The 12,371-nt window shown below is 34.7% G+C and overlaps 1 protein-coding gene across 4 annotated transcripts in view; it reads left to right on the top strand.

Moving 5' to 3' along the window:
* The first annotated feature begins 1,143 nt into the window (after positions 1-1,143).
* The window catches only part of LOC149785889 (uncharacterized), a 243,980-nt gene continuing 232,752 nt past the window's right edge, over positions 1,144-12,371 (top strand). For 2 of the 4 annotated variants that reach the window (XM_089979882.1, XM_089979883.1), the window contains exons 1-2: positions 1,145-1,353; positions 5,177-5,737. In XM_089979882.1, coding sequence (XP_089836008.1) covers positions 1,266-1,353; positions 5,177-5,737 — 649 coding nt within the window. In that variant the 5' untranslated portion in view covers positions 1,145-1,265. Of the gene's footprint in view, positions 1,354-5,176; positions 5,738-12,371 lie in introns of all 4 variants that reach the window. The other 2 variants (XM_089979881.1, XM_089979880.1) reach the window with 2 other exon arrangements.

Below are 12,371 nucleotides of genomic sequence, written 5' to 3'. Positions count from 1 at the left end.
GCTTAACTTTACAATCTCTTGAGACACATGCGAATGATCCTGAATGGACTGCGTATCTCTTGAGACACTTATGCGAATGACTCTGAATGGATTACATGATCTATTGAGTCACCTATGTAAGTGACTGGATTTCATAATCTCTTGAATCACATATGTAAGTGACTGGATTTCATGATCTCTTGAATCACAAATGTAAGTGACTGGATTTCATGATCTCTTGAATCACAAATGCAAGTGACTGGATTTCATAATCTCTTGAATCACATATGTAAGTGACTGGATTTCATGATCTCTGGAATCACAAATGTAAGTGACTGGATTTCATGATCTCTTGAATCAGAAATGCTAGTGACTCTGGTTGGATAACGTGATCTCTTTGAGTCGCATAAACAAGTGACTGGATTTTTTTATCTCTAGAGTCACATATACAAGTGAATTTATTTCGTAATCTGTCACATACTAGTGACTCTGGTTGGATAACGTGATCTCTTGTGTCACATATGCTCGAGACTGACTGTATTATGTGATCTGATTTTGCAAAATGAGAAAGAGACAGTTCGAAAAAGAAAACTGGCAGGTTATTCGTTGAAGAAAACTGTTCTTTTCGGGGGTCTCTGATGCACATGGAATTGCTGCTTCCATTCGTCAATACAAGAGGACCTTTATACGAGAGAAATTATTTATATTGTTTTTTTCCTTTCACGACGTCGATTTTTCCGCAAATGAATGGCGTACAGTTAAGATATAAATCACCAGATCTAATAGAAAACCACATATTACGTATTAAATATTACCTTTGAAGGAATTTTAACTTGGTAATGTGTAAAAATTTGTTGGACAGGTACTTTTTAAAAGAGAATGAAGAATCGAATTATCAAGGTCACAATGGTAAGAAATAGTTGCAAACAAAAACACATGACTGAAAATAATATGCTCGAAATAGCATCACTTCCTTTTTTGTCTAATTGAAACAATGTATGACTAGGCTGTCATTTAGAACCCAGTTTATCTTTCCAAATATTAATGTTGGTACAGAACAAAACCTCACCTGACTCTATGTTATCTTACGCCACTTACCCTTTGGGCTACGATTCAAAACTGTTCCAACACGTTACGCAACATATCTGTCAAGTGGCGTGGATGGTCTGTTTGAAAGGGTTTAAGTAAGAAGGGTCGGGAAGGAGTCAGACAGTTTCTGAATAGCTGAACCTATCCTAGCATATATTAAATTCCCTCATTCACTGGTGTACCCACATCGGTTCGCCATGATGAGAGTTCTGTCATTACTTTTTGGATGTGCGTTTTTAAGTCCTTGGCTGGGGTCCCTGGGTGCACCAACGACGCCAGCCCAAGGTAATATTGATTTGTTCTTTGCTTACTCTTTTTCTTCCTCTATTTTTTTTTTCTTCTTTTCTTCATCATCGCTTAATAGTAAATTTTAGATCAAAATATTTCCACGGAATTATGCATGTGTTGCAGCAGTTAAAATCAGAGTAATCTTTTCCTCCACCTTTCAATGATCAGAACAACGACAGTGACCTCAATAATAATAATAATAATAATGGTTTTTAAATGGCAGCAGGATGCTAAGATACTAATATTTACAGAATTGCTCCCCGTGTTCTAACGCCGTCGCTGAAGTAAATAAAATTTGCTATCCTCAAATTTTTAAGAAAAATAAGTCTTCACCCAAAAGTGGCAATTAAAAATAATGAAGAGCCGCCCCCCCCCCCACACACACACACACCCATCATTGGTTTGCTCTGTGAATGATAATGTCTAAAAAAAAAAAAAACACTACCTAAAAAATCTCCGGTATAAATTGATTAGTAATCTGGAATATATAATTTTCATTTTGTAAGATAGTTTTATGACGTAAAATATGTTATGTACTTTATAGGATACCTTGCACCGATAAGAACATCGCTATGTAACCTTACACCGCTCACGAGACTCACATGATTTCAAATATATGTTATAGATGTCTTGTACATCTTATAATATATATTTAATAATTACTGACAAATCAATGAAAGATTATATTCAACGGTAGCGATGAACGTATGTCTAGTTTTGAATTTTATAAACTCCATGGAGGTATTTGCTAATGATTAACTCGTCGCAAATATGATTTTCCTCGTGGCTGCTTTCTTACTTACATTGCAACAAAGACTTAAAAAAGTAGCCGCCATTTCATGGAATAAAATTATTCTTTTTAACTTTTGCATCTATACATAGTATCATGGAATATCATGGCACTGTATCGAGTTAATAAACAATGCATCATCATCATCATCATCATCATCATCATCATCATCTTATTATTATTATTATTATTGAAGTAACATAATAAAAACAAGTATATACAGTTTTATGCCGGCAAAACTTGAAGATAAATCATGCAAATGAGTTCTAAATCAATTTTTTGTTCGTTTTTAAATTTCCACCAAAAACTGTTTTACTCTTTGATGATAATATATTTGAAGCGTCTTACATAAAAAAAATCTCGGACATAAACTGAAAATCAGTCTCTGCAGATATTCCAGTGGAATCTTATAAACTTCTTTGGGGTACTTGTTACTGATAAATTCGTTTGCATATGTTATGTTTCTCATATTATTGATTCCTTGCTTACATTGCAACAGAGACTTAAAAAAATAACCCCCATTTCAAGGAATGAAATTATTCTCTTCAACTTATGCAAGCATACTTAATATCTGGAATATTGTGGCAGTGTATCGGGTTCATACAGAATTATTATTATTATTATTATTATTAAATCATTCCACTAAGAATTAAAAACATCTTTGTCCTTCTAAAGTTATGTAAGCTATCATATATATATATATATATATATATATATATATATATATATATATATATATATATATATATATATATATATATATATTGCTATAGAGCTAATAATAATTATAAGGTATGTGAAATTAACTGGGGGAGGAGCGAAGGGCGGTATACTGGTAGTTATTCATATACGATCAAGTCATTATAGTTGTCTCTCAGTGCACAACTCTGTCGATTTTGTCCATAATTAGAAAAGTAAACATGATAATTTGATACCAAACATTGAGCTACAATTTCTATCTAAAATACTATGGAGTCTTTTCGTACCATATACACCCTTTTCCGGCAATATAAAAATATATAAAGTTTACGAGAAATAACTAATACAGTTTTATACTATGCCTAGTAAAGTGTCAGGTAAGTCATATAACTTGTATAAAATAGCCTAATCCTTACACTTTGTTTGACAACCTTATACAGAGGTCATATTAGTCGCCAATCTTTAAAAGCTGATGTCGTAAAAAAACAAAAGGTTAATATGTATCCTATAAAACTTATAACACATTTTACTGTTTTAATCTTATTCAGGGACCTTGTTAAATATATATGTTAATTATATTGTTAAATATATATGTTAATTATATAATTTATAAAATGTATACGATATTAAATTTATAAGACATTGACTACATTTTTTTCAATATCGTAAACTTACATAACACAGCAATTGTCTAGGATAGTTTTCCCAGCCAAGGGTATTTATTACCGTATAATGACAGTCAAGGTCGGTCCATTCCAGAGTCGGCTCGTTAGAGAGCTTGTGTGTTAATTTTGTGATCCTTACTCTCGTCGTTTTGTAGAATGCGCGTGATGTTTTTTGAAGGATTCGACAAAGGTCTAATGTAAAATGAAAACGCGAGGAAAAAAAAAAAAAATATATATATATATATATATATATATATATATATATATATATATATATATATATATATATATATATATATATATATATATATATATATATATGGGTACTGACCACTGCGTCTAGTATTGTAGAGTTGTATATGCAAATCTCTATGCACTTCCTTGTGATTCCTAAAAAATATATCAACGCAGAGACTGTAATACAGGTACTATCCTAAAGTTTTGGTAACCAAATTTCGTTCATAATAACATCTACAATATCCTTTGTTCAATGATGATTTTTTTAATCTGAATATGTATGTATACAAACTATTTTAAAACTTATTTGAAATTAAGCCTCTGATCAAATAAGATTCAATCCGTTTGTTGTTATTTTTATCAACTAAATGATAACAGCGGTATCAGTTGGCAAAGGAAGCATTTTGATTGATTATTTTCAGCATATAAAATATAAATGATTACATTTTGTTTGTCGGCAGATCGTGATTTTTATAGGATTTTCACACAGTAAAACATTAATGAAGCGGAACTAATAAATAAAGCAATACATTTTCATTCATCTCTGGCAGGCGCGGATCCAGGAATTTCGAAACGTGGGCGCGCGTTAGAGTATGTTACGAAAATGTTAAAGAAACAGCGTCTATGCTAAAAATGTCAGTTATTTAGTAATTTGTATCAATTTTGGAACTTCTTCCAGTAATTTCGATATACTGCTCCGTGTCTTTATTGTTTATTCTATTTTACTGCACTTAGGAATCCATAATTAAAGTGTGTGTCAGCATGATCGTGTATGTGCATTTTGCCCAGATTAATTGTTGTTCTAAAATGTTCTAATAATTGCTGTTTAAAGGTATGTGTAATGAAATGCTATACAATTACACTCATTACTGAAATAGTTGGCGCTAAATTTCTACATTACCTGTATGACGTCTACTTTAAATTTGATCATAAAAATCATACACAGATGCAGTGAACATAAAGAAAAATATAAAGGTTTTAAAAAAAATATATTAAAATATATGACAACGGACATTTTATTCATATTACTGTTATTTAACTCGTGGACAATTAGGCTCAGTACGTAATGGGCAGATTTAGGTAGCCTGAGTTCGTTCCGGAATCCATCAAACAATACGAGTCTGCCGTAAATATATATCCGCAATGTTTTTACGATGGTTCATAAAAACAAGGAACCAACACAGGTTGCAAAGATAAATATAGGGTTGCAATAATACTTTTAGACGTAAAATGGGTATGTCAACTCTAATATGTGGAACAGAAATCGGAGTAGGAGAAATGTAAAGGATTTTATAGAAAACTCAACAGTGTCTGTAAAACGTCAGTCCTATTTATTAGCGGGTTGAAAGCCATGCTCCGGGCCACGTGATCAGATTTCAAACATATTGGGTCTAGTTTTAATTGTCCTTATGAACATTTGTTTCAACAGGTTGTGGCAGCAATCCCGCCGACATTATGTTCCTTTTGGACTCATCTGGAAGTGTAGGTATGTCCAACTACCAGAAGCAGAAAGACTTTGTGGCCAGATTTGCCCAAGCGTTTGATATTGGTCCGAATGCAACCCAGATTGGAGTAGTGTCATTTGCAACATCCGTCAAGAACGAGTTCGATATGAACAGATTCCATGACAAGGCGAGCTTGCTAAACGCCATTCACAACATTCCATACGTTTCCGGCACTACGAACACAGACAAAGCTATACAATACATCATGAACCACAGCTTTACCAAACCTGCTGGAGAAAGAGATCATGTTCCAAATATCCTCATTGTTATGACCGATGGTCAGTCCTCAAACCCCACACTGACGAAAGTGGAAGCAGCTAAACTTCACCAAACCAACATCAAGAGTTTCGCTATCGGGATTGGAAGTGGCATTTCCCAGACAGAACTGCAGCTCATCGCATCAGATCACCAACACGTGTTCACTGTGGATAACTTCAACGCATTAAGTACACTGAATGCGGAGCTTAAGAAGACGGCATGTGAAGGCAAGTTATCTTTTTCAGATCTATCTCTGTCTCTCTTCATTTTTTAAACCAAGAATCGTATTGTTAGCAGAAAATTTTAACTTTCATGAAGATTAACCCTCGAAAAACTTTCTTGAAACATTCTGTGGACCGCTTTATTAGCAAGAGTTATACAGGATACTTGCAGAAACCCACACAACTATCCCTTTGAAGAAGCCTATCGAAGTTATATAACCGTCACTAAAAATGTCGACAACGTAAAGTTACCTATTGTATGGCCTACATAACAATCTTGTGACAAAACAAATGAAGGTAAAAATTGAGCTTGATTTGATATTAATCAATCCATAATGACTATATTTTTAAAAATACTTTTTCTAACAATGATGTATGGTTTGTACTCTGTATAGTTGTCGTTTCAAATCAAGCGGGAGTTTTGTTAGTAATACGATCGCCATATCTGAATGGGCGGATCAGTGTTTTAAAGCAACATATATAACATAGTTCACTATCTTTGAATATCTCAATAGTTCCGTAAAGTTTGGAAATCACATATCTTTGAATACATGTATACAAGAACTCATACATTTTATTTTTTCAATTAGTTTTAGAAATATTAAAACCTGATATTGCAAATATTGGACGTAGGCGACAGAGGTTTTACTGGAATGGACTATTCTATAACCAGAAAACGACAGTGAGCAGTCTGTCTGTTCGTTGACATTGAGAGATTCATTTTGTTTGAAACGCATATAATTGGTTGTTGTAGTATACATGAAAAAATAAATATTACGTGTTATATGTTAAGTATTTCAGATAGAATAATCCAGTGTTTCAAAATAAAAAGGATAAAGCACACGCTTTTACAAAGAAATGTTTATGACAACATTTAAAATAAAATAGAAAACACTATTTTATAAAGGAATATTTATCAAAGTGAATGTGAACATCTATAATTTCATCAACACTCTTTCAGACAGTAAGTATATAATGAACTGGTAAATAAACACAATCATGGTCTTACAGTAATAAAATTTTGTTGCTGCAACACGAACACGGGAATTATGTTTCTTTCTAGCAAATATTGTACAGTACTTTAATTGGACCCAGTGACCACATTCGTCATGCTGGATCCATTTTTTGGCTAGTGCTGTCTATATAATAAATGTTTTCAATGTAAATTGTTTAGCATACACAACACTTATCTGTTTTGGGGATTTTCGATTTTCATTATCTACCTCTTTATCAATCAATACAATACTTTTTTTCTTCTCTTTAGTCTTCTTGTCTTTTGTTTATATCTTCAGTTTTCCTCTTTTTCCACTTTCATGTAGGTATGTTTTTCATTTACTGTATTGTCTACCCATCTAGGGCTTTACGTTTAATCACTGAATTGATGTTTCTTCTTTTCAAGAATTTTCTGGACCACTTTTCCTTGAAGTGTTTCGAAGCAGTCTCATGTCTTTTGATTTTCTGTGACATTATTATCGTAAAAGTTCTTGTTTCCTTCCCCACTTTCCACTCATCAAGGCTCTTTTTAACATGTTCCTTTTCCGCACTTCCTTTGTAACTGCAGATTGTCTGTCATCTGACTTGCTGTCCAGAGAGGATACAAATCCAGATTTTTAAAACGTTTATTGCAAGTTTGATTGATTTAAAGAAGGCTTATATACTCTATATACAAGTGAGCAAACATCACACCTTGTCACAACTCTTTGATTCAGCCTTGCAAACTTTTGTATATATATGTGCTCTTTGGTCAGATCACCAAGATTAGTGGAAATGTGACTTATGTGACCATCTTAGAGAACAAGCAGAATCTCCTTATTGTCATGCCATCGGCAGCATTTTAAAAACATTCTAGATAGTTCTGACCAGTCAGTCTCTGTCATAATTCCGTCAGCAGCTGGTGATTTTACATCCATCAACTCTTCAAACATTCTCTCTCCAGGAGAAAAAAATAATGTTAAGATCTATTATTTTAATGTATTTCCAGCCCCTATAACTGTAATTGTTTTTGGTCTCTCTGCCATGATTGTTTGGGGTTTGCAATGATTTCCAGCTACAATTTTTGGAAGTTTAAGCTCGGTATTGATGCCCTTCTCATCCATGGTGTATATGTTTTGGAATTATTTGTAATGCCCTACTTATTCAGAAATCTTTCAAGATCACTAAATTAGCTGGTTACGGAATCCCTGATGTCACAGTTAGTTCCTAGTTTTGCAAGACTTCATGGCTTCAGCAGTTTTAATTCAGGTCAAATGCACATGAAAATGTAAAACAACGTAAGGATGAAACAGGTATCACAAGAAGGCTTGTATAAGAAGACTGCATCATCAGAAGCCAGGTTGATTACTTCTGTATGGGTATTCCCATAGCCCAACTTTGCAAAATCTTTAATGTGTGCAATAAACCTTGCTTCCTCCTCTAAACTCTAAACTGACTTTAGGCCTAGGCCTGATTTTGTCCCATCTATAGAGATTATGTTGTCCATTCGGCCCCAGATGCCAGAGTGATCTAAGACAATTGCCCTTACAGATCACTAATGTCTTTCCTCCATCTATGCATATTTGAGTCTTAGGTCCGCTAACGTGTGTGTGAGAATGTTTTCCAGTATCTTTCCATAAGTTGATGGTTCTTCCTGGGTATTTATATGTTCTTCGTCTACCTACCAGACATAATGGCTGCCATCTATAGCCTATTATAACCACAATCTGTTGCTCCTGAATGTAATGACTGATATATCATGCCTCTTGATTGTTGGTGGCACTAAAACACCATTTTCTCTCACCATATTGTAAGCACTTGCCATGATTGTTGGTGGCACTAAAACACCATTTTCTCTCACCATATTGTAAGCACTTGCCATGATTGTTGGTGGCACTAGAACACCATTTTCTCTCACCATATTGTAAGCACTTGCCATGATTGTTAGTGGCACTAGAACACCATTTTCTCTCACCATATTGTAAGCACTTGCCATGAGTGTTGGTGTCAATAAGCACTTGCCATGATTGTTGGTGGCATTACAAAAACCATTTTCTCTCACCATATTGTAAGCACTTGCCATGATTGTTGGTGGCACTAGAACACCATTTTCTCTCACCATATTGTAAGCACTTGCCATGATTGTTGGTGGCACTAGAACACCATTTTCTCTCACCATATTGTAAGCACTTGCCATGAGTGTTGGTGTCAATAAGCACTTGCCATGATTGTTAGTGGCATTACAAAAACCATTTTCTCTCACCATATTGTAAGCACTTGCCATGATTGTTGGTGGCACTAGAACACCATTTTCTCTCACCATATTGTAAGCACTTGCCATGATTGTTTGTGGCACTAGAACACCATTTTCTCTCACCATATTGTAAGCACTTGCCATGAGTGTTGGTGTCAATAAGCACTTGCCATGATTGTTAGTGGCATTACAAAAACCATTTTCTCTCACCATATTGTAAGCACTTGCCGTGATTGTTAGTGGCACTAAAACACCATTTTCTCTCACCATATTGTATGCACTTGCCATGACTGTTGGTGACCAGTTCCACAACTTTTTATAGCGTTTTTATTAAACCTGAAAAATTAACATCAGGTAAAATAAAATTTTATTCTTTTCAAAACAAGCAATTTTGTATTTATTTTTTGACGGTTTAATATTTCAAATGTTTGCCTTTTGTCAACAATAATAGTGGTGATAAAAATGAGACTCTTGATATAATTAAAATACCTTTTGTTGAAATAATCAACATCCGTCAGAGATATATAAGTTTATTGTCAAGTGTATTCATCGCGCTTTAATAGCACAAGGAAATGAATGATAGACAATTAATAATAGTGACACATTGGGCTTCCATACAAAATGAAAATATATAGGTGTAATTCAGAACGAGGCTTGACTACTTGATATTGCGACCATTGTAAATAATACAGCGGTTTTCAAGTTGGAGGTGACAATTTGAATCGCTTTTGCTGATTTGTGTGGTCTCCGTCCTAAGATATCTAATCAGTGTACTGAAGTGCAGAAGCTATGAGTCGTCATACCATGATTGCATATGTTTCTCATCACAAACTGATTGCAAAGCATAGCTGCGATTTATTATGTGCTTTGCAAGAATGCTACAGTAGTTTACACCGTTCTGTGAGAATGAATCTTATATCCTGGTTTGACATATTCGCTACCTCACGGATGAAACAGGCTTATCTCCTGGTTTGAGATATTCAGTTAGTGACAGATTAGGTTTCCAGCCAATATCACAACAAATTCATCCTCCATTAGGTCGGTCTTTACAAGGAAGAGTTTGGCATAAATGCCAGATGGGAATATTGGATATGGACATGGTAGGATACCTTATTATGACATCGGGTGCCAAACAGTCTGCGGAAACAACGGCAAAACAAAGCAAATGTAGCATCTAGGCTGCTATCTGACAGATAAAATGGTTTCCATAATGAAACAGGCTTATTTCCTGGTCTGACATATTTGCTACCTGACAGAATCACTTACCAGCCAATTTCACAACAAATTCATTTTCCATATCGTTGATCTTTGCAATTAAGAGAGTTGGCATAAATTCTATAAGGGAGTATTGTAAAGTCAACATGGTAGGATACCTTTTTGTGACCTCAGGCGCCAAACAGTCTACGGATACAACAGCAAAACAATGCAGATGTAGCATCTAAGTTGCTACATGACAGATGAAATTGTTCCCATCATGAACCAGGCTTATCTCCTGGTTTGACATGTTCGCTGCCTGACAGATAAAATGGTTCCCATCATGAAACAAGCGTATCTTCTGGTTTGGCATATTCAATCTCTGACAGATTCACTTGCTAGGCAATATCACAACAAATTCATCCTCCTGATGGTTGGTCATTACAGGGAAGAGTTTTGGCATAAATCCCAGATGGGATTATTGTATTGTGGACATGGTAAGATAATTTGCAGTAGCTTCAGGTGCCAAACAGTCTATGGATGCAACAGCAGAACAAGGCAAGTGTAGCATCTAGGATGCAATACTTTTTGTGAAATGGGGACAGGAGGAGGAAAACAATACTGCAGAGACAATTCTTTCATCCTGACTAATTCTGTCTGTTAGTGACAGAAGGTACCTGCTAAGTAAAACTCTATGCTGCAGGGATTGTTCATGTCATCGTAGAGACTGATAAGGTAATGTTGCAGAAATGGCATGTTCTCATTGGAGTCATTTTTACTTGGTACATGATAATGATCTAGAGATGAAAGTGACGAAAACTATTTGCTTGGTACACGATGATGATCATTTAAGATATGAAAGTGTCGTACATACTTCGACAATGGAAGATTCTGATCAGTCAAATTGCAATCCAAGATTATATATTGGCAATCTATGATGGTACATTGGAAAAGTTAGTTACTGATGGCGAGGATGTTGCAGATTTAATTTTCAATGGAGGTGGGAAAGTATGGAAACACATAGAGATGGCAAACAATGAAATAAATTCTTTTTATTGCTGAAAACACAAATCCCACATGGAAACACAGACGGAAAGTCCAAAAGATTTTACAAGTTGTCCAATGATACTCTTTGAAGCAAAGGAGTTAAAATGGAAGTTGTTGCAGCAGGAGTAGACAAGTTGTACATGAATTTTTTTCGCTTTGTATGTCTGGTATTTTAGTCTCTGAGTCTGACATTTAAAGAAACATATTTAATATAAAATTTATTTTTTAACAAATTGGAGTGTCCACTTTTAAGCTCAATAAAAGCAGTGCTTAATAAAAATCTTGTGTATGTAAATATAATGGTATTATTGCTGAATGGTTTCACTATTAGAAAATATGTCCAATTTATGTGAAGCAGGCAGACATTTTATAAAATGCAATTGTTCAAATTAAAAAAATGCTTGTCGGTATTATGGTTTCATAATTGATATTTCACAGGACTGATAGTTTGCAATAGATATGGAAAAATATGAATATTCCATGTTTCATACAACCCATTAATGGCGTTAATCTCATTGACCCTGTCAAGGCAATGATAGCACAATATCATGATTGTGTGTGTCATTGACCCTGTCAAGGCAATGATAGCACAATATCATGATTGCATATGTCATTGACCCTGTTATGGCAGCAATAGCACAATATCATGATTGTGTGTGTCATTGACCCTGTCAAGGCAATGATAGCACAATATCATGATTGCGTATGTCATTAACCCTGTTAAGGCAATGATAGCACAATATCATGATTGTGTGTGTCATTGACCCTGTCAAGGCAATGATAGCACAATATCATGATTGCGTATGTCATTGACCCTGTCAAGGCAATGATAGCACAATATCATGATTGTGTGTGTCATTGACCCTGTTAAGGCAATGATAGCACAATATCATGGTTGCATATGTCATTGACCCTGTTATGGCAGTAATAGCACAATATCATGATTGTGTGTGTCATTGACCCTGTCAAGGCAATGATAGCACAATATCATGATTGCGTATGTCATTGACCCTGTTAGGGCAATGATAGCACAATATCATGATTGCGTATGCCATTGACCCTGTTAAGGCAATGATAGCACAATATCAAGATTGCGTATGTCATTGACCCTGTTAAGGCAATGATAGCACAATATCATGATTGCGTATGTCATTGACCCTGTTATGGCAGTGA

The sequence above is a fragment of the Sinohyriopsis cumingii genome, chromosome 13 (assembly GCF_028554795.1).
Source record: "Sinohyriopsis cumingii isolate HCF-2022 chromosome 13, ASM2855479v2, whole genome shotgun sequence".
Taxonomy (NCBI): Eukaryota; Metazoa; Mollusca; class Bivalvia; order Unionida; family Unionidae; genus Sinohyriopsis; species Sinohyriopsis cumingii.
Note: the sequence above shows the minus strand (reverse complement) of the source record. Positions and strands in the feature narration are given on the sequence as shown.